The sequence below is a fragment of the Panthera onca genome, chromosome E1 (genome assembly GCF_046562875.1).
Source record: "Panthera onca isolate mPanOnc1 chromosome E1, mPanOnc1 haplotype 2, whole genome shotgun sequence".
Classification (NCBI taxonomy): domain Eukaryota; kingdom Metazoa; phylum Chordata; class Mammalia; order Carnivora; family Felidae; genus Panthera; species Panthera onca.
The window spans coordinates 17,959,931-17,986,085 of record NC_138352.1 but is presented as its reverse complement, the minus strand read 5'-3'; the positions used below and the strand labels follow the sequence as shown (position 1 = coordinate 17,986,085).

The window sequence follows — 26,155 nt, the reverse complement described above, 5'->3', positions numbered from 1 at the left end:
ATCGAACGAAAGCCAAAACCGTCCTGGGCATACCTGAATCTAGACTCACCCTAAGACATAACCCTCGCCCTTGAGGGGCGCAGTACCCAATGGGAAGGAAAGATGTATAACCGGAAGGCGAGGGGAGTCGTGCACTGTGAAAAGTGCGAGGGAAATGCTGAGGAAGGGTCCCCCAGCCCAGGGAGGAGAGACCTCCGAGAGAAAGCCAGGCTCTCCCTGGGTGCTAAGTTTAGGGGAGTCACAGTGCATCAGGTGGGGAAGGAGGAAAAAGGGTGTTCCCAGCAGAACAAAGCCTTGGCGCCATTTTGATGCTTTGGGGGGAGGGCATTGGAGGTGCGAGAGCTGCAAATGGTTTCCCAGGGTCAGACTGGGTGACCGGGGAGACAGCGGGCACTGAAACGAGGCCTGTGGGGAGCAGGTTACCTGGGCCTTGCATGTTGTGCGAAGGTGTGTGTGGGTTGTCTTGCTGAGCACAAGGGAGCCACTGAAGGATTTAAAGCAGGGCCTTGGTCTAATCAACTTTGTGTTCTAGAAAGTTCACTGTGACAGCAGGTGGTGGCTGCACTGGGAGAGAAGAGGAGTCAGGCGGCTTTTGCAACAGCCAGAGGAAAGTAAGGCCAAGGGTAGGCAGCGAGGGCGGGGACGGGCCTTGCGCGGCAGAGCTCAAAGCACGTGAAGATGGGGTCCTGTTACTAAAAAACCCGGAGGTCGCGCCTACATCCAAGCAGGGCTGCGGACAGGCGCCGGAAGCGGGCCTTTCGGGTGCGGACCCTCCCCTTCTCTCAGCTGGGGCGGGACCTCCGCAGCGGGGTCCACCCTGCGCACTCGCGCCCCCTCTGGCGGAGAGCACCTGCTCCGCTCCCAACAGCATCAACCAATCAGTCTCTGCGCCCGAGGGAGTGAGAACCTCTGATTGGCCGCGCTGGGTCACATGCTCGAGGAGGCGGGAGGGGGCGTGGTGAGGCCCCGCACACGTGGCGCCAATGGAGGGCGGCGGAAGAGGCTTCCAGGCCGGCGGCCCGGCTGCGGGGTCGCCACCGCTCTGGAGAGGGCCGCAGGGCGAGGTCAGGGAGCGTCCTCCTGGGTCGGGAGGGAGTCTTGTACCGCCGAGGGCCTGAGACATTTGCTGAGAATATGGACGGAGTTGCTTTGCCTCGAAAGGGAGGCCGGCTCCAGCCTCCCTCCCTGAGCCCTGTGCCGAAAGATGCTCCCCCGTTCCCTCTCGCCTGGAAGTGCGCGGGCAGAGGGGAGGGAGCCGGCGCTGCAGACCCCGACCTGCCTGCGCTTGGGGTGGTGGCGTGGAGCTCCACGTTACTCTCCGGGCTGAAGTGCCGGCTCTACAGCGGCCTTGGCTTTGGGTGCATTTCAAGGTAATTACAAACAGCATTCCACCGTCCCCTAAACACTGCAGCGTACGGGTCCTTAAGCATAGCGGAGCGTTTGCTTACACTTTTTTCTTTTGAGGTAAAATTTACTTAGATTGAAATGCAGAAATCTCTTTTTTTTTAAAGTATATTTTTATTTTCCTTTTCATTTTAGAGAATCCCAAGCCGTCTTCATGCCCAGCACAGATCCCAATACGGGGCTGGATCCCACAACCCTGGGATCATGACCCGAAATGGAAATCAAGAGCCTGATGCTCAACCAACTGAGCATCCCCACCCCACCCCCCTCCACAGGTGCCCCGAAATGCGGAAACCTTAAGTGTGCATTCCTGGAGTTTTGACAAATGCATGTGCTTGTGTAATCCACACCCGGAGGCCTTTTATTACCTGAGGGTGACCAGAACAGCCAATGGGACCCGCCTGGGATTTTGCCAGAGGGAGCAGGTGAGAACTGGCCCATCGGAGTGAAACCCTCAGACTCGGACCAGACTAGCACTCCTTCTGTTGCCTTTGCTGTTACGATCCCCATCTGACCGCCAGTCCTCTGTCCGTTTTTTGTCAAAACCCCGTAAGAGAAGAAAGGTGAGTGGTGGAATCTGGACACCAGCCTTTAGCCTGAATCCCCTAACACCTCTGAAATCGTAACGGAAACAAGGGCAAATACTCAAGAGCGTTATTTGTGCAAGTGAGCTGGCCCCGGGGAGGTTGCCTATCCAGCGGCTCTTGCCTCCTTTTTCGTGGATGGCCAAGCCCACTTCCAGCTTGGGAGGCTGAAAATGCCCAATGTTCACTCCCCGGCAGTTCCCCTATCTGGGCACGTGCACCAATCCAGGCCAGTAAGATGTTAGGGAAAGTCGTCTGGGGCTTCTAGGAAAGATTCTCTCTCCAGCAAAAAGAGCTACGTGGGAGGAAATGTCCCTTTCTCTCCTAACTTCAAATGTTCTCGTGAGGGTGTGATGCTTGGAGCTGTGGCAGCTACCTTGTCAGCATGAGTAGTAACACTAAGAGAATCAAAGAAGAGTCACCCGGTGCTCCTGAGTCTTAGACCTGCTGAATCCTGGAGTCCTTACCTTTAGACTTCTTGTGTGTGGTGACACATTCCCCATTATTGTACAGTCTGCCTTGCCATCTAACCATACTAACTGATACAAATGATTTGTAAAATGTGTTACTGTAACACCAGAGCATTTCCTGAAAACAATCCTATTTGTGTCATAAAGATCCGCTTGACTGTTTCAAAGAGAACTATAATCTACCCATTTCTGATAGGAACACACCATCAGCTCTCAGAGAAGTTAAGAGGGCAGAGCACAGGAGTTTCAGAATGATGATCTTCAGACTCCATATGCTCAGGATGGACACTGTCTTCTGATTTCTTCCTTTATTTATCTGTCCGTATATAGCTGATGGCTCACCTGGGGTTTCCTGTGGGACTAGAATACACAAAAAGGCCTTGTCGAATCTGACTGTATTCAATGCTATCATCCAAACTGCTAACATCTTTTTTAACCAGACTGGCAAAAATATGGCTTTATTACCCATGCCTAGGATACACTCTCAACCTAATCGTACGTGCTCAGAGAAAAACTGCTTGCTTTTGTCAAACCGACTGGTGGGCTTTCTAGTAATGTGCAATGCCCAGTACACATTTAGTAAGGGCCCACTATGTGCCAGAGCTTGTGCTGGGTATCGGGAGTATAGCCGTGAGCCAGGCAAGTTCCACCCCAGAGGAGCCCCAAATTAGAAAGAAGGATGGAAAAGGGGTGCCTGGGGGGGCTCAGTTGAGCAGCTGACTTTGGCTCAGGTCGAGCATCCACAAAGCACCTGGGTGCTGTGCTAGGGACAGAGAAAACCCTGGGGGAAAGAGAGACCCAGTCCCTGTCCCCATGTTGCTCTCGGTCTGAGGTGGGGGAGAAGGATAGGTAAACAGGTTATCGCGGGGTGCTCCTGCTGTGAGAAGAGAGCCTCAAAGAGGGCACCGCACTCAAGTTTTGGGTGCTGAGGAAAGACTCTGAGCAGAGACGGGAAGGGGGAGAAGGTGGGGAGAGATGTTCTAGGCAGAGGGAAGGTTACCACAGACCAGGTCATTTCAGATGGCCCAAGGAGCGAAAGTTTGGACGGAGTGGAAGTTGTAAGGGGAAGTTGACACATCTCGTAACCCAAGTTAAGGAGTTTGGTGTTTTTCTGAGGGCGATGGGTGAAGAAGAGATTTAAACAAGAGAATGAGTGGTTAGATGTTCCCTTTAGAAAGCTGTGCAGAAAGGGGACCGGAGAGTGAGACGCCAGTGGTGGGTGTGGGGGGGGGGGGGGAGGTGGGCCATCCGTTCCTTCTGGGGTGTGTTGACCTCGAGGGCCTGTCGGGAGGTCATGCGGGGGTGTCCTGGGGGCAGCCAGCCTGGGACTGAGGAGAAGGCTCAGCTGGAGCCTGCCGTCTGGAAGCTGTCAGAATAGAGGGATGCTGAGCCCCAGGCGTCCCGGGACGGGAAGGGCCTGAGGAAGACATGTCTAGTATCTGCTTTTAACTCTCGTCATAGATGTGGGTGGTTTTCAGAAAATTTAGAAGAGGAAGCCGTACAAGTGAAACACTTCTGTGCGTGGGCTTTTTTTTTTTCCCCCTAGAACTTGGAGGAAAGAGTCCTCTCTGGCTCACGGAGTCCCAGAGTTCCACACGGCCGCAGTTAGGGAACCCCCGGCCTACTACAAGGTGGTGGTAACACAGGAAGCTGGACGTCCCTGTGGAATCCAGAAAGACGGAGCCCGGAGGAAGCACATGTCCCCACTGGTCCAGCAGCGGCTGAGGCGGTAAGCCTGAGCACACCAGGTGCACGCCGTCCATCTCTTGCAAAGGAGCTCGGTCCCAGGGTCACTCCGGGCCTTTCTGCGGTTCGCGGCGCTCTCCCTGCGAGTCTGCTCGTTGCTGGGTTTCCCAGGGGTTGCTGGGAAACCAGCATCTCCAGTCTGCTTAGGAAGCGTCCAGTCCTGGGGCTCCAGCAGATCAGCGCCAGTTTCCGGAGCCTCCAAGCTGACTTGGGCCCTGGGGACCAGGGCACTTGTTGAACAGGACCGTGGTCCTCCACCCTGCCTCTCGTCAGCAGCGCCGCAACACTGAGGGGTTCTGGGGACGGTGGTCTCGGGGCCGTATGCAGGGAATGTACACAGGGGAGGGAGCAGTCATGAGCGTAAGATGGGGGGGCACGAAGCCCTCCAGCCGTCATCTTGAATCTGCCATTTAATTGTGCCTTTGTTTCCCGTTCCCTGTGACTCCCCCCACCCCCGCTCCGCATTCACACATACTGCAAAACGATACCGCTACGTGTAACTTACGCACTCGGGTCCGGAAGGCCACATGTGTCTTTGTGGACTGTCACACGTTACCGGGAAGCACAAATCTGGGTGAGCACCTGAACCTCCGCGGTCCGCCCGGCCCACGTCACGGTGGGGGGGGGGGCGGGCGCTGGGGTGTGGGGTGTGTGTAGGTGGGGACAGTTCTCAAGAACAGAAAGCACCACTCACCCTTGAAGAGCCTGCCGGGTGTGATGTAGTAACCTGCACGCAGGAGCACTCAGCCGGAGCACTCGGTCGGATCTCCCACCCACGGCCCTGGGTGTGGCAGCCGGGTGGGCCCGTGGGGCCCAGCCGGGGATGAGAGCCCGGGTGTTCTGCAGAGTCCAACACCAAGAGCTGGGATCGCTTAGAACCGAACAAGAGAAGGGGAGGCGGGTGGGGGGGGGGTCAAGAACGGGGTGGATTATCACGAGTAGGAGCCACGGAACCCCAGGGGCACCCCTCAACAGTAGCTGGAGGCCTGACCGCTCCGGGCCTCCAGGGCAGAGCTGCGGCCCCTCTCCTCTGGGAGGTCATGTGGCCGCTGATGCCTCTCCGTCGAAGCCTCTGGAAATGTTTATTTTACACAGCTGCGCCACGTTACCGCCAGCTCTGAGGATCCCGTTACCGAAGGGCTTCCGTTCTCGATTGGCGTACAGTCCTCCGCATGAACCCTCCTCAGCTCGCCGGAAAGAAGGGACGGGTGTTTCAGAAGTGACGCTTCTCCATATTTGCGGGGATTTCGACATCATCATAATCATCTAGAGGCTCGATGTAGCTCGGGATGGAGAGGGTCTTATTTCTAACCTTATTGACCAGCGAGTATGTGGCCGGCGGCTGGCTCGGGGTGTCCTGTGGGACTAGAGCACACGAAAAGGTCCTTGCAGGCCAAGCTGCTGTGTGTTGTCACATATATATAAAAAGACGGAGACAGTGGACGTGGGGGAGGGACAGAGAATCCCAAGCAGGCTCCGTGCTGCCAGTGCAAAGCCGTACGCGGGGCTTGAACTCACGAAACCGTGAGATCATGACCTGAGCCGAAACCAGAAGTCGGACGCTCAACTGGCTGAACCACGCAGGCGCCCCCATATGTATTTTTGACCCAGTGACTCAGCATGATTTTCATGGGCTTGGGTGGTCTGGCTACTTCCTGGTGGACCAGCTCCCCATTTGATGGGGGACACTGTTGTACAGACAGGACACCGTCTCGGGATCAGCCGAGTGGGTGAATGGCAGACGGCAGTTAGACGCCCTGGCTCCCACGTCCCCCTGCCTGAGCCCGCAAAGCAGAAGTGCAGACGGCACGCTGACCCGAGCCAGTCCCCGAATGAGCACGGTCATGGGAGACCCTCATTCTCACGAGGAAGTGATACGAAGCTTATTTCCTTTTTGGCACATCCCTCACAGTGACTTAGTGTTTTCCAGGACATTCCATGATTGCTTGGGCACGAATCTCTGCTCAGAAGGGACAGCGGGGTTTGCAAAAGGTAGAATGAGTGAAGAGGGAACACGTAGCAAAAGCCCCAAGGTGGCCGCGGGAAGGAAGACGAAACGGTAGCTAGACCTCAGACCCTCGGATGGGGTCGCCACGGCCTCTGCCGCGACTCTGTCTTTCCCAAGAGGACCTGAGAAGAAGACCGCCGTCATTCCCTGCACAGCCCTGCAGTGAGACCCAAGTTCACATCCAGGCTCCAGCAGTCACTCCCTGTGTCGCCTTGGGTGAGACACTGAACTTCTGTGTGTCTCAGTGTCCCCATCTGTCAAAGGGGAATAATAAATGCGCCCGCCTCGTAGTGCTGTGGAGAGGCCGACAGGAGATGGTGCCTGTGAAGTGCGTCACACGGGCCCGGACACACGGGGGCTGCCCCATACATGTAAGCTATCATGTGTCCATTCGGTCAAGACCTGAATTGTCTCCTAACCTCCAGGCACCGTTCTTAGTGGCCGGTAAACCGTGGTGAGGAAGACGAGAGGCCCCTGTTTCCCGGAGTTTCTGTTCCAGGGGAGGAGAGACATCTTAAACACACGAGCAGCAGGTAAGTAAGACGAGGTCGGGTAGCTGCCTTAACGTTTCGAAAGGAAAGTTAGCGGGCTCACTTTAGAGAGGGCGGAGGGCAGTGGCTGCGTGGCAGTGGGGAGGATAAAGGGCACCACCACAGGGGCAGCTCGAGGAAGAACATTCCGGTCAAGGGAACCAGGCAGGGCTTTTCTGATGCAAAATGGGGGAGTCCCGGTGACACCCCCCAAGTTCCTTCTTACTCGTGCTCCGAGCTGGGATTTGAATGTGAACGTACACATTGACCATCAGGAGCTTTGCTATTTGCTCTGCCCCCTTTTTAATTGATTTGTCTCTTTCAATTTTTTTAAACATTTCTTATTTATTTTTGAGCGACAGAGACAGAGCATAAGCAGGGGAGAGGTAGAGAGAGAGGGAGACACAGAATCCGAAGCAGCTCCAGGCTCCGAGCTGTCGGCACAGAGCCCGACGCGGGGCTCGAACCCACGAACCGCGAGATCGTGATCTGAGCCGAAGTCGGACCCTTCACCGACTGAGCCACCCGGGCGCCCCTGAGCTAAGACATTTAGATGAATTTGTTACCCTGCCCTGAATGTCACCAGCAGCAGATACTTACGGGTGTGTTCTGGGAAGAGCAAACCCCTGGGCGGCAGAGGGGGTAACTGAACTGGTGATTCATTAAGAACATTCCTGGGAAGACAGAAAGAGGAGGAGTCAGGGTGTGGTTTTGAGCGTGTCCGTCAGCCTACAAAAGGAAAACATCAGAAAACGGATGAACATTGAAACCTTCATTCCTAAAAGCTGGAGGCACTCCGTCCTTCTCTAGGTGTCGTACCCGTTTGTAAAGCAACTGTTTCCTCCAGCCCCGGGAACAGCTGGATTTGAGGGAAGGAAGGGACTTCGCTTGGAGCGCGTCCTCCTGGAATCCCCGGAGCTGGAGAGGGCGGGGGTGGGGGGAGGTAAGTAGCAGGTGTGTTTTCATTTGCAAGATACACGTGTTCCTAACACTAACGGCACACACGGGGACGCACACAGCGCGTGACTGCCTGTTCGGTGCATCCTGCTGAGATGCCTGCATGTGGCCACCAGATGACATGAGAACGTTCGTGGCAGCGTGAACCCCAAGCTGGACCCTACCCAAATGCGCATCAGCCGCGGAGTGGATAAATTCATGAGGACGAACCGTCTGCAACCACGCACGATGACGTGCGCAGAAACGTTGACCGACAGGAGCCAAACCCTAGATAGCGTGTGCTGGCTGATTCTATTGCTTAAATTTTTTTTAAGTTTATTTATTTATTTTGAGAGAGACAGAGTCAGCATGAGCAGGGGAGGGGCAGAGAGAGAGAGGGAGAGAGAGAGAAGCCCAAGCAGATTCCTCACTGTCCGTGCAGAGCCCGATGCGGGACCTGAACTCACCAACCACGAGATCGTGACCTGAGCCAAAACCGAGAGTCAGATGCTTAACCAACTGAGCCAGCCAGGCGTCCCTGGCTGATTCCATTTCTAGAAAGCATAAAAACAAGAAAAAACTAGCCTTTCCTATTTCTGAGAGTGGCTATCTTTGGGGTATGGTGGCTGGAAGGGGATATAAGTCACTGAGGAACTGGTGATTCTGTTTCTTGATCTGGGCCCTGGCCACCTGGGTCTGTCCAGTTTGTGGAAATTCACTGAGCCCTGCTTGACTTCGTACACCTTTCTGCATTCGTATCATACTTTGGTAAGAAGGTCCAACAAAGACCACAGGGGAGCCTCTTGGCCTAGACCCACGATCCCCTCCATGTGCTCTGACCTCCAAACTGGAAGAGATTGTTCTCAGCCAAGTTTTGGCCCCCTGTATGTGGTTGAGCACCCCTGGGGGTGCACAAGCCTGTTGGGATACGTGGACAAGGGTCTGTGTGGCAGGAGCTCCGTTAGTGGCCTCTGTCCACCCCTCGTGGCTGCTCCCAGGAGAGGAGGGAAGTTGATCTGCCTTTGGGAAGAACCTTCTTCTCCCACTGTCTCCTCCAGAGCCAGCCTGACTGCAGAAGACACACATTGTGCTCGAGTCTGTGCTGTTCAGAGAAAGGGGCTGCCCCACACGGGTGACCTGAGGTTCTCCAGGCTGCGCCCTGCATCGGAAAGTTTGCCTGGTTTTGAACTAGCAAATGCCCTTGCCGGTGGATAAGAGCCCCATTGTGCCACGCCGGGTTTATTCTCATTAAAGGCAATATTTTGTTACTTACCTGCATGACACATTTGTCTTACTCCTCAAGGGGGTCAGAATTGGTGGGGAAGAGGTCTATTATTTGCTGGATCCACAACAAAAGTCACTCTAGGAAAGTACAAGTTTGGGGGCGCCTGGGTGGCTCGGTCAGTTAAGCATTCGACTTCAGCTCAGGTCATGATCTCATAGTTGATGGGATCGAGCCCTACATCAGTCTCTGTGCTGACAGCTCAGAGCCTGGAGCCTGCTTCGGATTCTGTGTCTCCCCCTCTCTCTGCTCCTCCCCCACTTGCTCAAAAATAAACATTAAAAAAAATAAAAAAAGCACAGATTTTGTTTCAGACAACGCATTACATTCCAAAGAAAGGACTGGACCTTGAGCAGCACCCGGCCCTTAACCTCTAAGCTCTCGGATTATCTTTCCTGATGGTAGTGTCTGTATACCTGGGCCTGCGTTCAGCTAGATGGTCTTTGCTAACAAGGTGACTGCTGGTGAATGCCTGCTTGTGTTTGCCTGGGGCCCCGGGTCATGTGGTATATCGGCTTGGCCTCTGAAAGGGCCTGGGGATCGAGTAGCTAAAGTGGGTCGTGTGGGCGCTCTGTTGCCTGTGTGACTGACCCCCCCGTAAAAACCCTCGGTGACTCTCTCTGGCGATGCTTTGCATGTGGTGCCGCACATCCATGCTGGGAGGATGAAGCATGGTGCACCAGCAGAAGAGTCCTGGAAGCTTCCGCTTGGTTGCCCCTGGGGCTCCACCCTGTATGTGCTTTCCCTTTGCAGAGTTGACTCTGTACCCTTCTATGGTAATAACCCGTAACCGTGACTGTTGTAGCTTTCCCGGATCCTGTGAGCGCTTCTGGTGAATCGTCAAGCCTAAAGGTGATCTTGGGGACTCCCGACACAGCAATCATAAAAGCTCCAAAGAGATCACAAAATGCAGCAGTAAAGCCAATGGCATAGTTTCGTTAGGCACACAGCCTCGAGAGGACTACACTGGTGGGCCATCTGAAGGAAAGGAGGGTAGGGGTGCCTGGCCGGCTCAGTTGGTGGAGCCTACAATTCTTGATCTCAGGGTTGTGAGTTGGAGTCCCACCCCGGGTGCAGAGATTACTTAAAATCTTGAGAGAAAGAAAAGGAAGGAAGGAAGGAGGGAAGGGGGAGAGAGAGAGGGAGAGAGAGAGAGAGAGAGGGAGAGAAAGAAGAAGGAAAGAGAAAGAAATAGAAGAAAGAAGGAAGGAGGAAAGGGGGAGAGAAAGAGGGAGAGAAAGAAAGAGGAAGAAAGACAAAAGGAAGGAAAGAAAGAAAAAAGAAAGGGTAGACCTAACCTCGAGGGGTGGGCCCAGCACACACAGCCTGACCTGTGACCTCTACCAAACTAGACCAGACAAAGACAACCGGGAGAGCAGAGCCCTGGAGGGTGCCCTGCAGCCCCAAAGCTCCAGACCCCTCCCCGGAGGGCGGGGCATTGGCAGACAAGACGGCTCCGGGCTGCGCAGGTGCAGTGGGCTCCTCCCCCAAAGAGACAAGCAGGTGCACGGGCGCACGTGACCAGGCGGCTCTCAAAGCTGCACCTTGCGCGGGGCGGGGGGCTGTACTTACTCATACGTTTTCTCTTCATCACTTTGCCCTCTTCCCAAAGGCTTGGCAACGTCCCACCTCTTGCCTAAGGGACCAAATAGGCATTAATGATCATCTGGGAAGAATCAGCAGAAGGTGTGACTGTTAGAAGTCCGGAGACATCGGGCGTGTGCAGGGCAGGTGAGGGAGGAACCACCGGGGAGAGACAGACTTGGGGGCCCAGGGCTGGCGGGCAGTGGAGACTGGCTTGGACGCGGGCCTTCTGACCACAAGCCCTTGCCCAGGCTGCCCGGCGCGGGGCCCCGCTTGTCTCCCCCTGGCTTTCAGAAACATCCCTGGGACGGGTAACCAACTGTGTGCTTGAGAGGAAGCGAGAGGAAGACCGGGGAAGAAGTTTGCAACCGGGCCGTGCTAGACGAACACGTCATTGTTCATTTTTTTTTTTTTTTTGTAAACATTTATTTATTTTTGAGACAGAGAGAGCATGAACAGGGGAGGGTCAGAGAAAGAGGGAGACACAGAATTTGAAACAGGCTCCAGGCTCTGAGCTGTCGGCACAGAGCCCGACGCGGGGCTCAAACTCACAGACTGTGAGATCATGACCTGAGCCAAAGTCGGACGCTTAACCGACTGAGCCCCCCAGGCGCCCCGATTGTTCATTTTTTAACCTGCGTGGTAATAGTGGTGGCTTAAGGTCCAAGAGAACAGGCCAGGTTTTGTTCAGGGTCCTACTTCGTCTGTGTCCAACATTTCAAGAAGGCAGATGGACAGAGGACTATAGGAGGCAGAATATACTCTTTGTGTTAAAAAAAACAAAACAAAAAACCCACCACCACAAAAAGGGGCACCTGGGTGGGTCAATCAAGTAAACATTCGACTTTGGCTCGGGTCGTGATCTCAGGGTTCGGGAGTTCAAGCCCTGGGTCAGGCTCTGTGCTGACAGCTCAGAGCCTGGAGCCTGCTTTGGATTCTATGTCTCCCTCTCTCTCTGCCCTACCCCACTCGTTCATTCTCTCTCTCTCTCCAAAATAAACATTAAAGAAATTTTTTTTTTTAATCTATAAAACAACACAAAAACAACTGCTTACCATCAAGGGGTTGAGGGCAGAGAACATTGGACAGGAAGCCCAGTGGACCTAAGTTCTGGTCCCAACTCGGGCACCAAGTCCTGTGAGGCCTCAGTCAAGCCTCTTCCTCTCTGAACCGTAACTTTCTTATCTCTCAAACAGATGGACGAGGATGACAAGGTCTCACTCCTTGTGGAGCCCGGACCTTTCGGCGACCGGCGAGCAGGGTTCTGAGGCTGTCCCAGACGCCGTGGCAGGTCAGTGCCTTGGTGGCTGAGGGTGGCCTGCCCACACTGCCCTGGGGGATTGGCGCATTCACCATCCCTGGGTCACAGGGATGATGGGAGTTGGATGGCAAAGTGGAAACCCCCTTGGAGATGATGTTAAGTTAGTGGAAAGCCTCCACGAAGGTGGAGGGTGCCAAGAACCTGGGGCCAAGGCAGCTGTTGTTCTGGGAGATTCAGAGTCTGACCTTAGAGAAGGCAATGGTGGTGGCCAGCGTGTCCATCGTGGACCGAGCCCGTATTTCATGCCTCAAGAAAGTCTTTTTTTTGTTTTTTTAGAAAACTGCTTCGTTGGGGAATGATTGACCCAGAAAAGGCTGTGCGTATCCGGTGTATACAACACGTGTACCACTCGATGTGATTGGAACTGAGACAGCCTCTGACATTCTCTGGACTCGTGCTGTCTTCTGAGTCCCAAAGGTGAGAGCAGGGCCACGATGGAGAGAGAAAGCCGTGGAGCAGCGTGTGCCTTCTCACAGGTTCTGCCCTCACCCACACCCTGGGGGCCCCAAGAGTTCCTGAAGATTAGTTAGCCTCCCTCCCTTCGCCATGCAGATGGGGAAACCGAGGCCCAGACATGCAAGTTAGTGGCAGGGCTAGGCTCAGACCCAGAATACACGATTCTTAATGCAAAATTCAGCCTATTCAGGCCCAGAACTATGCTTTCTGCCCTGAAGAAGCCCTAATGCCCAGATAACCACCCCAGCCCTCCCCGCCCTCCACCTGCCCAGGTGAGACCGCCATTACCTTGTCTAAGCAGCTGTCTACAGGCACAGTACAAGATGAGGGCCAGGCTCACGGACACAATGCAGATGGCCACAGCTAGGACGGCCCAGAAATTGTCCCTCAACCAATCCATCGTGATGGGACCCTGAGAAGAACGGAGACAGAGGAATATGAGACGTGAACGGGGCGTCGGAGGGGGGGGCGTTGTCTACCACGTTTTGGGGATACCTCTGCTTAGGGGTCAGGCAGGTGATGGCGTAGACGAACTCTGCCCATCAGCAACTGGGAGCCCTCAGGCGAGGCCCTTAATCTCCTCCGAACTCCGTGCGTCCTCATGTGTGGCACGGGAGTGACCCGTCTGCCACTCCCCAGGGGAGCCACGCGCACGGAGATTAGAGATGTACAGGAATTTGGGGGCTAGAAGCTGGCCAGCTCGGGAAGCAAGCAGAGAAGTCTGGCAGGAGCAGATCGTAAGTGTTCTCAAGACAGAAAAGAAAGAGTAACGTTGGCTGTGGTGGTGGGCATTTCGCGATACAGTGAAACCTTGGATTGCGAGTACCTTGTTCTGCGAGCATTCCACAAGATGAGCTAACGTTTCTAATACGCTTTAAAAAATTTTTTTAATGTTTATTTATTTTTGAGAGAGAGACAGAGTGCGAGCGGGGGAGGGGTAGAGGGAGAGGGAGATCCAGAATCCGAAGCAGGCTCCAGGCTCCGAGCTGTCAGCACAGAGCCCGACGCGGGGCTCGAACTCACAGACTGTGAGATCATGACCTGAGCCGAAGTCGGACGCTCAACCGACTGAGCCCCTCAGGCGCCCCTCCGTTATTTCTCATGGGGAAATGTGCTTTGATACACAATTCCTACGGATTACAAGCGTGTTTCCAGAACGAACTATGCTCTCAAACCAAAGTTTTACCATATACGAGTGTATCCAGTCAACGCGTTGTGCATTTTAAACTTCCACGGTGTTATTAAGTCAATTATACCTCAGTGACGCTGGGGAAGAAAGAGAGGGAAAAAAAGCCAACGGTAAGAGTGCAGAAAGTGTGAGGCTTGTTAGAAAGTCCCCGTGGGGGGCGCCTGGGTGGCGCAGTCGGTTAAGCGTCCGACTTCAGCCAGGTCACGATCTCGCGGTCCGTGAGTTCGAGCCCCGCGTCAGGCTCTGGGCTGATGGCTCGGAGCCTGGAGCCTGTTTCCGATTCTGTGTCTCCCTCTCTCTCTGCCCCTCCCCCGTTCATGCTCTGTCTCTCTCTGTCCCAAAAAAAAAAAAAAAAAAAAAAAAAAAAAGAAAGTCCCCGTGGGAGGATGTCTAGTACTAATGTTCAGTCTGAAGCTGTTGCCTGTACCGTGTTGGAACTCAATTGCACAATAAAAGCTTGTAAGAGCAGAGCCTGGGGACTAATGACATGTGTGCTGTGGTTTCCCAACCAAGGATGACGTACAGACAAGTAGGACAGACAGCAGGTGCCAGGCCCCAGGCGATTGTGGGATGCCCTCGTAGGAGGAGCCTCCAGGAATGCAGGGGCTTTGCGGGAGGAGCGGGGCTCCCCTCATCCAGAGCGTGGGTGCTTTGCCTGTTCGTTTGGCTACTAAAGGAAAACGTGATCCTTGAGACCTGGCATATTCTGGGTGTGTGAGAATCAACTTCCTGTGTCATCACTTAGCCAGTGGAAACTCACGCATGTATTTTCATGTACAGCCCTTTCCAATTCATGCTTTTGAGTGATGTTAGTATTAATGATATAAACAGGGACCCAGGCAGAGGAACAGGGACAAGGTTAGGGCTGCTAAGGCCATTGTTCCTACAAAACCATCGGACTTGGCTTACTATTTATTAGTTATTTATTTATAATTAAAACATTTTTTATTGTTTATTCATTTTTGAGAGACAGAGCGTGAGCAAGGCAGGGGCAGAGAGAGCAGGAGACACAGAATCCGAAGCAGGCGCCAGGCTCCGAGCCGTCAGCACAGAGCCCGACGTGGGGCCTGAACCCACGAACCGTGAGATCATGACCTGAGCCAAAGTCATACGTTGAACCGACTGAGCCACCCAGGTGCCCGTTGGCTTACTATTTAAACACGTGTTTGTATTAATGGCAGAGTGTCCTCATTTATTACGTTGTTCTATTATAATTTGGATTTTCAGTCCCCAGCTTCGTTTCTTTGGTGAAGGTTGGCTTGATCGAACACGTTTTTGGCTATTCATCAGGTTACATGGCGCGAAACCAAGCGTGTGTAACTTGTACACGCGTCATCTGCAGCTCTTTGGCTCAGCTCTCCGCTCAGCGCCATTTATCCACGGTGATAGATGTGCTGGGGATTCTCTCTTCAAAGACAGACGTGTCGGCCGGCCAGGTAGCCCACCCAGGTGTGCACTCAGGAGAGGCTGTGCTGTAGATCCCCTTTTCAGGATGCACAGAAGAGAGCAACAGAGGCACACGAAGAAGGGGGAAAAGGGAAAGTGTGGAGACTGGAGGCTTGGCTCTCAGGAGGACCCTGTGAAATGTGGTTTTGCAGGGCCCGGTGAGGCCATAGGGCACTGGACTTAAGAAAATGCCACATATCTGAGGGTGGACTCTTTGTTTAATACACGTAATTGGAACCTGACCTTCTTTAGCTCTGGGGGTGGAAGGAAGGAAGGAAGGAAGGAAGGAAGGAAGGAAGGATGGATGAAAGGAGGAGGAAGGAAGGAAGGAGGAAGGGAGGAGGAAGGAAGGAGGAAGGAAGAAGGAAGGAGGAAGGAAGGATGAAGGGAGTAAGAAGGGAGGAAGGAAGGAAGGACGGAAGGAAGGAAGGATGCAGGGAGTAAGAAGGGAGGAAGGAAGAAGGAAGGAGGAAGGAAGGAAGGAAGGAAGGATGGATGAAGGGAGGAGGAAGGAAGGAAGGAGGAAGGAAGGAAGGAAGGAAGGATGGATGAAGGGAGTAAGAAGGGAGGAAGGAAGGAAGGACGGAAGAAAGGAAGGAAGGATGCAGGGAGTAAGAAGCGAGGAAGGAAGAAGGAAGGAGGAAGGAAGGAAGGAAGGATGGATGAAGGGAGGAGGAAGGAAGGAAGGAGGAAGGAAGGAGGAAGGAAGGAAGGATGGATGGATGAAGGGAGGAGGAAGGAAGGAAGGAAGGAAGGAAGGAAGGAAGGATGGATGGATGAAGGGAGGAGGAAGGAAGGAAGGAAGGCAGGAAGGAAGGAAGGATGGATGGATGAAGGGAGGAGGAAGGAAGGAGGAAGGAAGGCAGGCAGAAAGGAAGGATGAAGGGAATAAGAAGGGAGGAAGGAAGGAAGGAAGAAAGAAGAAGGAAGGAGGAAGGAAGGATGAAGGGAGTAAGAAGGGAGGAAGGAAGGAAGGAAGGAGGAAGGAAGAAGGAAGGGAGTAAGAAGGGAGGAAGGAAGGAGGAAGGAAGGAAGGACGGAAGGAAGGAAGGAAGGATGGAGGGAGTAAGAAGGGAGGAAGGAAGGAAGGATGGACAGACGGATGAACAGACAGAATATTCTCCCCCCCCCCCATTTTCTCATTCTCTCTTTTCATACTCAAATGTGCATCTCCTTGTTCTTTTGTCTCGTTTGTCCTCCATAGTTTCTACCTTTTCTTTTTGTCTTAATCTTGAAGGATTTCTCCAAAAAGCAACTACACATACTCTTTAGGGCTATGAAAGTAAACACCAGGGCGCAAGAGCTCAAAGCTGTTGCATCCGAGAGCACAACGGGGTGGAAGGATGGACGTGGGGAGACAGGGGGCTGCAATTTTCTGCCGTGAATCCTCCGAATCACTTGATTTTTATTTGTTTTAATTTTATTATTATTATTATTATTATTATTATTATTATTATTATTATTTTTAAACTATGTGTATTTACTGGGACGCCTGGGTGGCTCAGTTGGTTGAGTGTCCGACTTTGGCTCTCGGTTCAGGAGTTCGAGCCCCACATCGGGTTCTCTGCCGTCAGCCTGTCAGCACAGAGCCCACTTCAGGTCCTCTGTCCCCCTCTCTCTGCCCCTCCCCTGCTTGCCCTCTCCCCAGAAAGTAAATATTAAAAAAAAAACCAACTGTGTATTTACTTTAATAAAAATTAAAAAAAACCAACCCAGTCAATTAACTGTCTAGCGTAGCTCCCATGAAAAGCTACTCCTCCGATTTCAAGTTCAAAGAAGTTTCCTTCTCCTCAGTTCCCTGGAGAAGCAGGGAAGAAGGATGATGTCAGAAAAGTGAAACCTGGGTCACTTTTGAGAACCATGCGGTGGATGCATATCTTGCGGTTCTGTTCTTACAAACGTGTGGCGTGGCTTTGCTTTGCTAGCCGATGTTTCTTCCTTTTTTTTTTTTTTTAATGTTTATTTATTTTTGAAGGAGAGTGCGAGCAGGGGAGGGGCAGAGAGAGAGGGAGACCCGGAATCCGAAGCAGCTCCAGGCTCCGAGCCGTCAGCACAGAGCCCGACCTGGGGCTCGAACCCACGAACCGTGAGATCGTGACCTGAGCTGAAGTCGGATGCTCAACCGACTGAGCCCCCCAGGCGCCTTGCCAGCAGATGTTTGGAGTGTGATCCGTGCACACGCAGCCTGCAGGTGCTTTCATCTGTCCGCTAACTGCGTCCTTGAGCGGCCTGCCCAAGGTCACCCGGCAGGAAGGAGGCTGAATGCTCTCCCTCTAGGTGCCAGTCCTTCCTTGCTGGTGTCCGTACGATGCCCGGGTCATCGGGGACAGGCCCAGCGGGGTTCGGGACGCCTTCCTTTAAGGAGCACAGCCATGGTGGTGAGACGGTGGGGGCCACGGGACTCCCCAGGATGAAGGATCGGGGCCCACAAGTGGGAATAAGAGTCCCAAGTTCCCCCACAGCCCAGGGCCAGACAAACAGCACTGCTCTGAGACGCCTTCTCCGCAGAACCCAGACGAGCTTGTCTTTCTCGGACAGGGCGGCTGAGTGAGAAGGGTCCCGAGAGAACCCCGTCCTGTCCCCGCTGGGTGTCCAGGCCGGCTCAGTGGCCGTGGTGCTGCCCGAGAGGGGACACGGACGGGCTCTGGGCAGCGACGGCGGGGATCCAGCCCGCGGGGAGCGGGTGCAGGTGGCCGGCGGGACCGAGCTCACGCCCCGCAAAGTGTGGGAGCTGAAGGCCACCTGTGTCGGCCGCCCGGACGGGACCGTGGGGCGCAGGCCTCCCCGGAGCTGAAGCGCGGGGCCCAGGGCGTCGGCCACCAGCCCGCAGACGCTGCGGGGCCTCTCAAGGGACCTCTCGGGCCGGGCGTGGAGTCTCCACCCAAAACCGCAAAGTACCTCAGCAGGAAAGGCCACTGGTGGGAGACTCCCCGTGGAGAAATGTCTGTCTGGCTGTCCTCGGCGCAGGGTGGGGTGCAGGGGTGCGGAGGCGGCCCCCACCCCTTCCTCCACTCACGCCCACTGGGGCAAAGTGAGCGGCTTTGAGTCAGAAACCGAAGCTTTGCAATGAGCCACGTTTTACCAACTGTGCTCAGCAATCGAAAGTAACTTAAAAGTTTTGGAATCGGACTAAAGCGTCTTTGGGGTGGCCGCCCCCCGACTGGGGCGAGAGGGGAGCCCCCCGGGCAGGGGCAGGAGCACAGGGGCATACAACAGCAGGAGTGCGGGGCCTGTCACGAGTCCCCGACGCCACCGTCACGGAGCTAGAAATCCAAGCGTGGGCAGGGCTGTGTCCACCCCCAGGACGTGCCACTGCCTGGTTCTGTGGGCCTCTAGAGGCCACTCGTGCTCCTGGCTCGTGGCCCCTTCCTCCGTCTCCGAACCCCGCGGGGTGGTTCCTCCGTAGCCACGTCTCCCTCTGAGCTCCTCCCCCGCCTCCTCCTGCACGCGGACGACCCGAGCTGTCTGTCTGTCTGCCCCGTGTCAGAGACTCAGATTTAACTGACCTGCAGGACCCGTGGGGCCTGGCCCTTGGGGGGTTTGTTTCTTTGTTGTAATAAAAATTTCCAGATGAGTCTAATACAAGGCAGGCCGAGGTTGAGAACCGGTGATCTACACGTTATCTCTTAATCCTGATGATGACCTTCCCCGAGTGGGTGGTGTTAGTTCTCACGCTTCGTTTGCAGGTGAACAACTTGAACTCGAGAGGTTAAGCGATTTGCTCAAGGTAACACAGCCAGCAAGGGACTAGCTAGGATTTCAGCTCAGGGCAGTCTGACGCCAGGCCGTGTGGTCATTTTACCCCATGAGGCTGCCGCCAAGCTGGTAAATGTTTCTTTTCATAACAGAACTGAAAGCGGAACCCTCGTTCAAGAGCTTCCAGCACGGGCAAGACCTCAGCCTTCAGCCGTGCCCTGTTCGGCGTAATTACAACCGCGGTAGGAAAATGCGTCTCAGAAAAGTCACCCTCACCGTGTGCTACCCGGTGCCCTACGCGCCCCTCTCATTCAGTCCCCTGCACGGCGGCTTGTGGTTACCACCCCGTTTTACAGATAAGACCATGGGAGCTCAGAGATCGAAACTACTGGCCCAGCGGCACGGAGCCAGTGAGCGGGAAAACCAGAAACCAAACCCAGGTCTTTGGGACTCCAGGACCCTAACTCGCGACCCCCAAACGGGGGCTCTGGGAAATGTGTGAAAGCACAGATGCCAGTCCCAGGCCCCTTCTCTGCCCCCAGTTCTGATCTGTAGGTCCAGTGTCGGACTCGGGATCAGCATTTTTAACAAGCGCTCCAGTGGTGGGGGGCGGGGGGGCTCAGCCTCCGGGTGGGACGGACGTCCGTCGGGCCAGTTGGCAGAGCCCCCCAGCTGGGGCAGGTGAGGGAGCCCCACAGTCAGAGGCGGTAGCAGCACTGGTGGGAGAGGGAAAGGCACCAAAAAAGCCCCCGAACCAAACGCCCGAGATGCTTCTCGTAATGCCCCAAATTCCATCATCGACAAGTCACTTCTCTGCCAAGTTCCCCGCTCTCCCCACTTCCTCTCCATTCAAACTCATTTGCCTGGGTGTGCCAGACTCTGAGGAAGAGAAACTGATTTTTACTAGGGTGTGAATGACTTCCTTGGGTCCTCAGGGCACTGGGTTCCTTTCTTGAATTCCCTCAGGCATTGGCCAGAGCAGGGGCATCCTAGGATCTTGTCCAGAGTCCTCAGAGGATATAACCGAATGCGATTTAGGAACAAAGACCGTCTTATCCAGGCTTCCTCCTCCTGCTAGTCACCTAGTCACCCCCCCCCCCATCTCAGTGCTCTTTGCTCCCTCTTCCCCTTTCTCCTTAGTCATCCTGCCCTCAGGACAGACTCTGAATCTCATTCACACTGCGACCTCCGTAACTGATAACAGCTTAAGTGTGTGTGGGGTGGGGGAGGTGCTCCACCGTCAGGGTGATGAAAACCCAGAAGGCAAGAGAAGCTGGGACACTGAGGCCGAGGAAAGGTTGCCTCCACCGGGGCTGGGTGCTGGGCAGGGGCGGGGGAGGCAGACCCGTGCGTGAGCCCACGTCCCGTGACTGCGGCGGGTTACCGGACGTTTGTCCCCGGCGGTCCACACTGGCGAGTCAGCTCCGCCACCCAGAGCGGGGCCCGTCTCTCTGCCACTGTCTCCGTCACCTGGAACGCAGTAGGCGCTCGGTGCGGGTCTGCGAGCACATGAACGTGACTGCCGCCTCTCTCCCGGCCCTACAGGTGCGCTCCGCCTCCGATGATGCAGGCGGGAGGGCGGTTTGGGGTCTGCCCCCTAACCGTCCAGCCGCCTGGCCTGGCCTCGCCACCCGCCACCGGCTCCGCACCCGCCACCGGCCGCGGGCATCGGGCGCTGCCCGGGAAGCCGAGACCCTGCCCGCCTGCGCGGGTTTCTCTGCCTTCCTCCCATGACGCACATCCTCGCCCTCGCCGCGGGGGAGGCACTGAGGCCAGGCACCCACCCGGCCCGGCTCTCACTTCCCCAAAAGGCATTTCCAGGGAGTCGGCGACAGAAGTCCCAGTCCAACCCCCGCTAGGAATTCTGGAGACTGGCTTGATTCCACACTCGCTTCTTCCTGGGTTTTTTTTTCGTGTTTTTTTTTTTTTTTTTTTAACCAAATTGTGTAGCGTAAGAAATAGCTGACGACATGAGAGCCATGCATTCGTCCACATGCAGGACACGTCTCCCGAAACGTCTCTCTGACCCCTGAGGAGCTCCAGCATTTTCGCCCCTAATCCAGCCTCGCTCGTGAAAAGTACTGGGTGCGAGGCCCCTGTGTTTCTTTCAAGACCCACGCTACTGCTCAAGTCCTGCGTGATTGAAAAACTCGACTTTTTCTCACGAGAAAGGAATGATCTGAAGTAGTCATGAGTCCCAAAAGGTGGGGAGAACGTGTGTGGGGGGGCGGGGGGATGGGGTTCTAGGAGGCTGGAGAGGCTTCGGGGAAGTTTCCGTGGGACGAGGCAGGTCGCACGCAGCTCTGCGGGAGGATGGGGCCCCACCCCTTGCTCCTGCCTGGAGTTAGAGCTTCCAGCCTAATCCCCTTGGCCGAGGCCAGCCCTGCCCGAGACCACGAGGCTGTGGGGCACCTGCTGGCTCTCAAAGACTTAGCGTGGGGGCGCCTGGGTGGCTCAGTGGGTTGGACGTTCGACTCTTGATATGGCTCAGGTCATGATCTCATAGAGCATGAGATCAAGCCCCACGTCGGGCTCTGTGCTGACAGCGTGGAGGCTGCTTGGGATTCCCCATCCCTCCCCCCTCTCTGCCCCTCCCCTGCTCTCTCTCTTCCAAAATAAATAAATAAACGTAAAAAGAAAAATGCTTAGTGTGGAAGGAAGAACATGCAAGATCTCATTAATTAACGTTTATATGGATTACGTGCGGGAAGGATGTTTTTGATGTGTTGGGTTCAGTGCAATGTGTTATTAAAATTAACTTCAGCCTTCTTCCCCCTTTCTTTCAATTCTTCTCCCTTCTGCCCCGCTCACGCTCGGATTCTTAGCACCTGGGGGTGTCGTGTCATACGCACTGACCCCAGCCCAAGACAAGTAAAACCGTGTACCGACAGAACGGAATTCGACAGAGGAATGGGAAGACAGGGTGGGATGTTCGCGCAGTGAGACCCCATCCAGGAACGTAAAACGCGGATTCCCAATGCCCAGGACAGCACAGATGAGGAGTCCTGGACGCAGGAAATGAAAGAGGCAAGGTGTAGACTGTTGCCCAACGTGTTGACTGTGCATCTGAGACAGACACGTTTCCCTGGTGTTAATTATACCTCAGTAAACAATTTCAAGAAAGAATGAGCCGTGCAGCCCTTGGGCCGGGCTCGTGTTCCGCAGGTTTCGTAACAGGACTCGACCCTGTTCATTCGTTCTCACCCATCATAGTGGGTCGCTCCACTGACATATCTTTCTGCCCGGACTTAGGAACTACACCGGGGGCGCCTGGGTGGCTCGGTCCCTTAAGCCTCCGACTTCAGCTCAGGTCATGATCTCAGGTTTGTGGGTTCGAGCCCCACATTGGGCTCTGTGCTGACAGCTTTAGGTTCTGTGTCTCCCCCTCTCTCTGCTCCTCCCCCCCCACACGTTCTGTCTCTCTCAAAAACAAACATTAAAAAAAATTAAAAGAAAGAAACCACGCCTATATGCAAGCAAAAATTAAAAATGGTGAAGGGGCGCTGGGTGGCTCAGTCGGTGAAGCATCCGACTCTTGATTTCAGCTCAGGTCATGATCTCACGGTCGCGGGATCGAGCCCCACGTTGGGCTCTGCGCGGAGCATGAAGCCTGCTTGGGATTCTCTGTCCCCTTCTCTCTCTCTGCCCCTCCCTGGCTCCCACTCTCAGTCTCTCTCTCTCAAAAAAAAAAAAAAATCATCAACCTTGTTCTGGCGCAGCTGTGGTGAAACAGATCCTTCCACGTGACCGCTGACAGTGTATATAGATTTTGTTACAAGTTTTTAAGGGGCACCTGGCTGGCTCAGTCGGTGGAGCGTGTGACTCTTGATCTCGGGGTTGTGAGTTCGAGCCCCACGTTGGGTGTCGAGTCCACTTCAATAAACAAATGAATGAACTTACCAAAAAAAAAAAAAAAAAAAAAGGTTTGTGCGGGGGAGCAAACAGTAACAACACACAGACATCTCCTCTGATTCCGTAATATCATTTCTAGTGAACCAGCCTCACCAGTAATCCAAAGGAAGTAAAATTTAAATGCAGAACTATGTTGGCTTTGGCGCAAATAAGCAGGGAGCAGGCAGCGTGGGACTGGGAGAAAATTGCACAAGGGCCCCTCGATGGGCTCGGATGAAGCAGTCAAGCAGTGGGGAGAAAACCCTGTGAAAAGCAGCCCCGGGGGGGAGCTTCGGGGCGCCCCCCTTCGCCAGAAGAGCCACACGCAGCCCGTGCGGACACCCCGGCCAGCCACCTGTGCGCGGGTCGCCCGCGCGTGTGGCCCGAGTCTGCGGGGACGAAGCACAGAGACCCCATCTTGGTTCCGTACCGAGGGAAAGACTCCTTTTCACCTCTACCACCCAGCCTCCCTGTGAAGCGTGAACGGAACACGTTTTCCAGACCTCACGCATCACGTCTTTCAAGAGCTCTGCTCCCCTTCCTGAGCAGGTGGCTTTTCGGGCGTCTCCGCGGCGTTCTATGTGTTGTGTCTGACTTCCGCAGAACCTTCCGGAATTGCGGAGTACTCAGGCTTCCTGAGTCATCCCCGGACATCTGCAACCCAGAAGTCCTTCCTTGGGTCCAACCAAATTGTCTCGCGCCCTTGCTGGCTTTCTTGCTTGTTTGGTTCTGAGAGTGTGGGGGGGCCCCCTGGAGCCCTGTCACCTGCTGGCTGTCTGGCAGCGGCACTGGTGTGGTCAGTGGGTGGGGGTGACGGCAGCGAGGCCCAAATTTCCTGTACCATGTGTTCACGTCAAAACGAGACAACGGTGATGTTTCACAGTGTCGACGCCTGGGAAAAAACTAGAAGGCCAGACGCGAGGCTCTGCCATGGCTTTTCCCAAGTGGCGGAATGTGGGGCCATTGTTCCCCTATTTCTCTGGAGTTTTCCAGTTTTTTGAGGGCAGGAGGGGTGGAGGGAAGGGTCCTAAAGTGTAACAAGAAATGGGGCGCCTGGGGGGCTCAGTCGGTGAAGCGTCCGACTTCGGCTCAGGTCACGATCTCACGGTCTGTGAGTTCGGGCCCCACGTCGGGCTCCGTGCCGACGGCTCGGAGCCCAGATCCTGCTTCGGATTCTGTGTCTCCCTCTCTCTCTGTTCCTCCCCTGCTCTCTCTCTCTCTCTCTCTCTCTCAAACATAAATAAAGATAAAACAAAAAACAATTAAAAACAAAACAGGAAGCCCCAGGCCTTGTCCTTACCACGCTCAGGGCAGGGCGCGGGAGCGGTTCTCAGGACAAGCGATGCGAGACAAGATAGAACTGGAAATACCACGAGGAGGCCTCGGAGGTCATTTCCCAGCGGGCAGCGGCCGTTCGCCACATGGGGATCTGACCCCGGGGCGCAGCCGAGCTCGACCCGCGGCCACGGGAACACACAGGATGCCTTACAGATCGCTAGACACGAGAGACGGGGGCACAGAGATGTCAAGGCTGCTGGAGTTCTAGGTTTTTCCTGCCAGAGTCCCAAGATGCAGCTCGAGATCCGCCTTGTCACCCCCTCGCCCACCCCGTCCCCGACGCAGACCCGTTCGGGTCTTCTCGCTTATCAGGCACCGAAAGTCGCCTTCAGAATCCAGAGAGGGGGAACCACCTGTGTACCGTTTATGCATCTCTGTCCCCGTCCGGGTGTCATTTCAACCCGATAGGCAGGTTCCCCCGCCCCAACATACCCCCGGGAAATGGAGGCGCAGACGGGTGCAGGGATCTGAGGTCCCCCAGCCCGTGAGGGGCAGAGGGGACCCTCCGAGCCCAGCCGCGGACTGAGCTGCAACCCCAGCCCTCGCCAGGCGGCCGCTCGGGTGCCCCAAGCCCAGATGCTTACCTGGGTGGCGAGCGTGTCCATCTGCGAGCGGCTGAGGGGACAGCAGGGGCCCGAGTGTGGTGGCTCAGGCACAGCTGGGGAGAGGCCTTCCTCACCCACAGGCTTCCCGCCCACCCCGGAGCAGTGAGCCCCAGCCAGACCACACTTCCCCTTCCTGCTCAGCCCTCGGGTGGGGGAGGCCCAGGCGCCCGCATGGCAGGCAGCCCACCCCCTTCCAGGGAAGCTGGTCCCGACGCTTCCAGGGGGCACGATCGCTTCCTGTGAGGCCCCACCGAGGACCGACCCGGTCGTGGGGGGTCAAGCCCCGGGGGCGGGCTGGGCAGTGTGGCCGGGGCGGCCGCGGGGTCCCCGCACACCAGCCTGTCCGAGCGAGCACTCCCGGCTGCGGCAGCCTGGCCAGGGGCCCCAGAAGAGCGAGGACGCTGGTTCCCACCCCGAGACACCCCCGGCGAGCTTCCCGTGGGATGGACACTGGAGGACACTGTGGCCAAGCCTGGGGCTGCCGGCCAGCTTCTGTGGGGAGGCCGGGAGCCTGCTGCTCTGGGCCCCGGGCCCCGCTGGCCGTCCCGGCAGGGCCGGGTCCCCGTCAGCACGGGGACAGTCGCCAGGGGCGCCCACGACCGCTCACAACGGGGGGCCGGGGCAGGCAGCCGACCAACCATTTTGTTGACCTGACCCTTCTCGCTGAAACAAACAGCCTGGCGGTAAAAATAGCCACCCCGGTGCGCTGCGTCTGCCCGGCTGCCCGTGACCGTGACGGTACCCTGGGCTTTCTGGCACACGCTTACCCGCCGGCTTTCAGGAAACAAGACTCCTGATCTGCACGGTTTGCGAGTTTCCAGGATTTGGACAGTTGCCGCTCTGGCCACTTTCCAGCCACCCCCAGGACAGTCCCTGGCTCGGCCTGGGTGGGGGCTGTCCGCATCTCCACTGGTCTGGCGGCCGTCACCCGCGCCTTTCAGCTCTGGGAGGTTACAGCCTGAGTCAGCTCCGGGGCCGGGGCAGGACTTGGAGCCCCGCGGCTGTCCGAGCGCAAAGTCTGTGCTCTTTCTTAGAAGGGTCGAACCAAAGTGGGGCTGCTCAGAACCCCCCCTAAAGGCACATTTAAAATGATCTTTTGGGGGGCGCCTGGGTGGCTCAGTCGGTTAAGCGGCCGACTTCGGCTCAGGTGGTGATCTCGCGGTCCGTGAGTTCGAGCCCCGCGTCGGGCTCTGTGCTGACCGCTCGGAGCCTGGAGCCTGTTTCTGATTCTGTGTCTCCCTCTCTCTGACCCTCCCCAGTTCATGCTCTCTCTCTGTCTCAAAAATAAATAAAGGTTAAAAAAATTTAAAAAAATAAAAATAAATAAAAAAATGATCTTTTGGGGGTGCCTAGGGGCTCAGTCAGTTCAGCGTCCGACTCTTGACTTCGGCTCGGGTCATGATCTCACAGTTCGTGAGTTCGAGCCCCACGTTGGTGCAGAGCCTGCTTGGGATTCTCTCCCTCCCTCTCTCTCTGCCCTTCCCCGCCCCTAAAATAAATAGATGAACACTAAAATATTGATCTTTTGGGAAGTGAACAGGTGCATCCTCTGACTCCTCGGTTTGCGCCCGCTGACTCACCAGTAAGTGGTTTCAGTTGCGTTCGGGGCTGGCCCTGTGCCAATGACACAGCGGATTCGACTCACCTGCTGACCCCCACGTGCATCCGG

General features: G+C 55.5%; 1 protein-coding gene and 1 long non-coding RNA gene across 3 annotated transcripts; one reads left to right on the top strand and one right to left on the bottom strand.

Annotated features, from left to right (window-relative positions):
* Positions 1 to 5,417: 5,417 nt before the first annotated feature.
* SCIMP (SLP adaptor and CSK interacting membrane protein) lies at positions 5,418 to 24,586 on the bottom strand. 2 transcript variants are annotated; one of them, XM_060647615.3, is made up of 5 exons: positions 24,466 to 24,586; positions 12,610 to 12,733; positions 10,533 to 10,596; positions 7,343 to 7,416; positions 5,418 to 5,569 (listed from the first exon to the last, which is right to left on the bottom strand). In XM_060647615.3, exons 1-5 carry the CDS (start codon positions 24,484 to 24,486, stop codon positions 5,418 to 5,420), a joined length of 435 nt encoding a protein of 144 aa, XP_060503598.1. In that variant the 5' UTR covers positions 24,487 to 24,586. The 2 variants fall into 2 exon arrangements, with proteins under 2 accessions (XP_060503598.1, XP_060503599.1); XM_060647616.3 differs by lacking the exon at positions 24,466 to 24,586 and adding an exon at positions 19,998 to 20,182.
* On the top strand, positions 5,473 to 19,986 carry LOC132688460 (uncharacterized). The gene is made up of 4 exons (XR_009614539.3): positions 5,473 to 6,745; positions 11,741 to 11,835; positions 12,142 to 12,282; positions 18,805 to 19,986. It is a non-coding gene; the product is annotated as an uncharacterized LOC132688460 (long non-coding RNA).
* Positions 24,587 to 26,155: the final 1,569 nt, after the last annotated feature.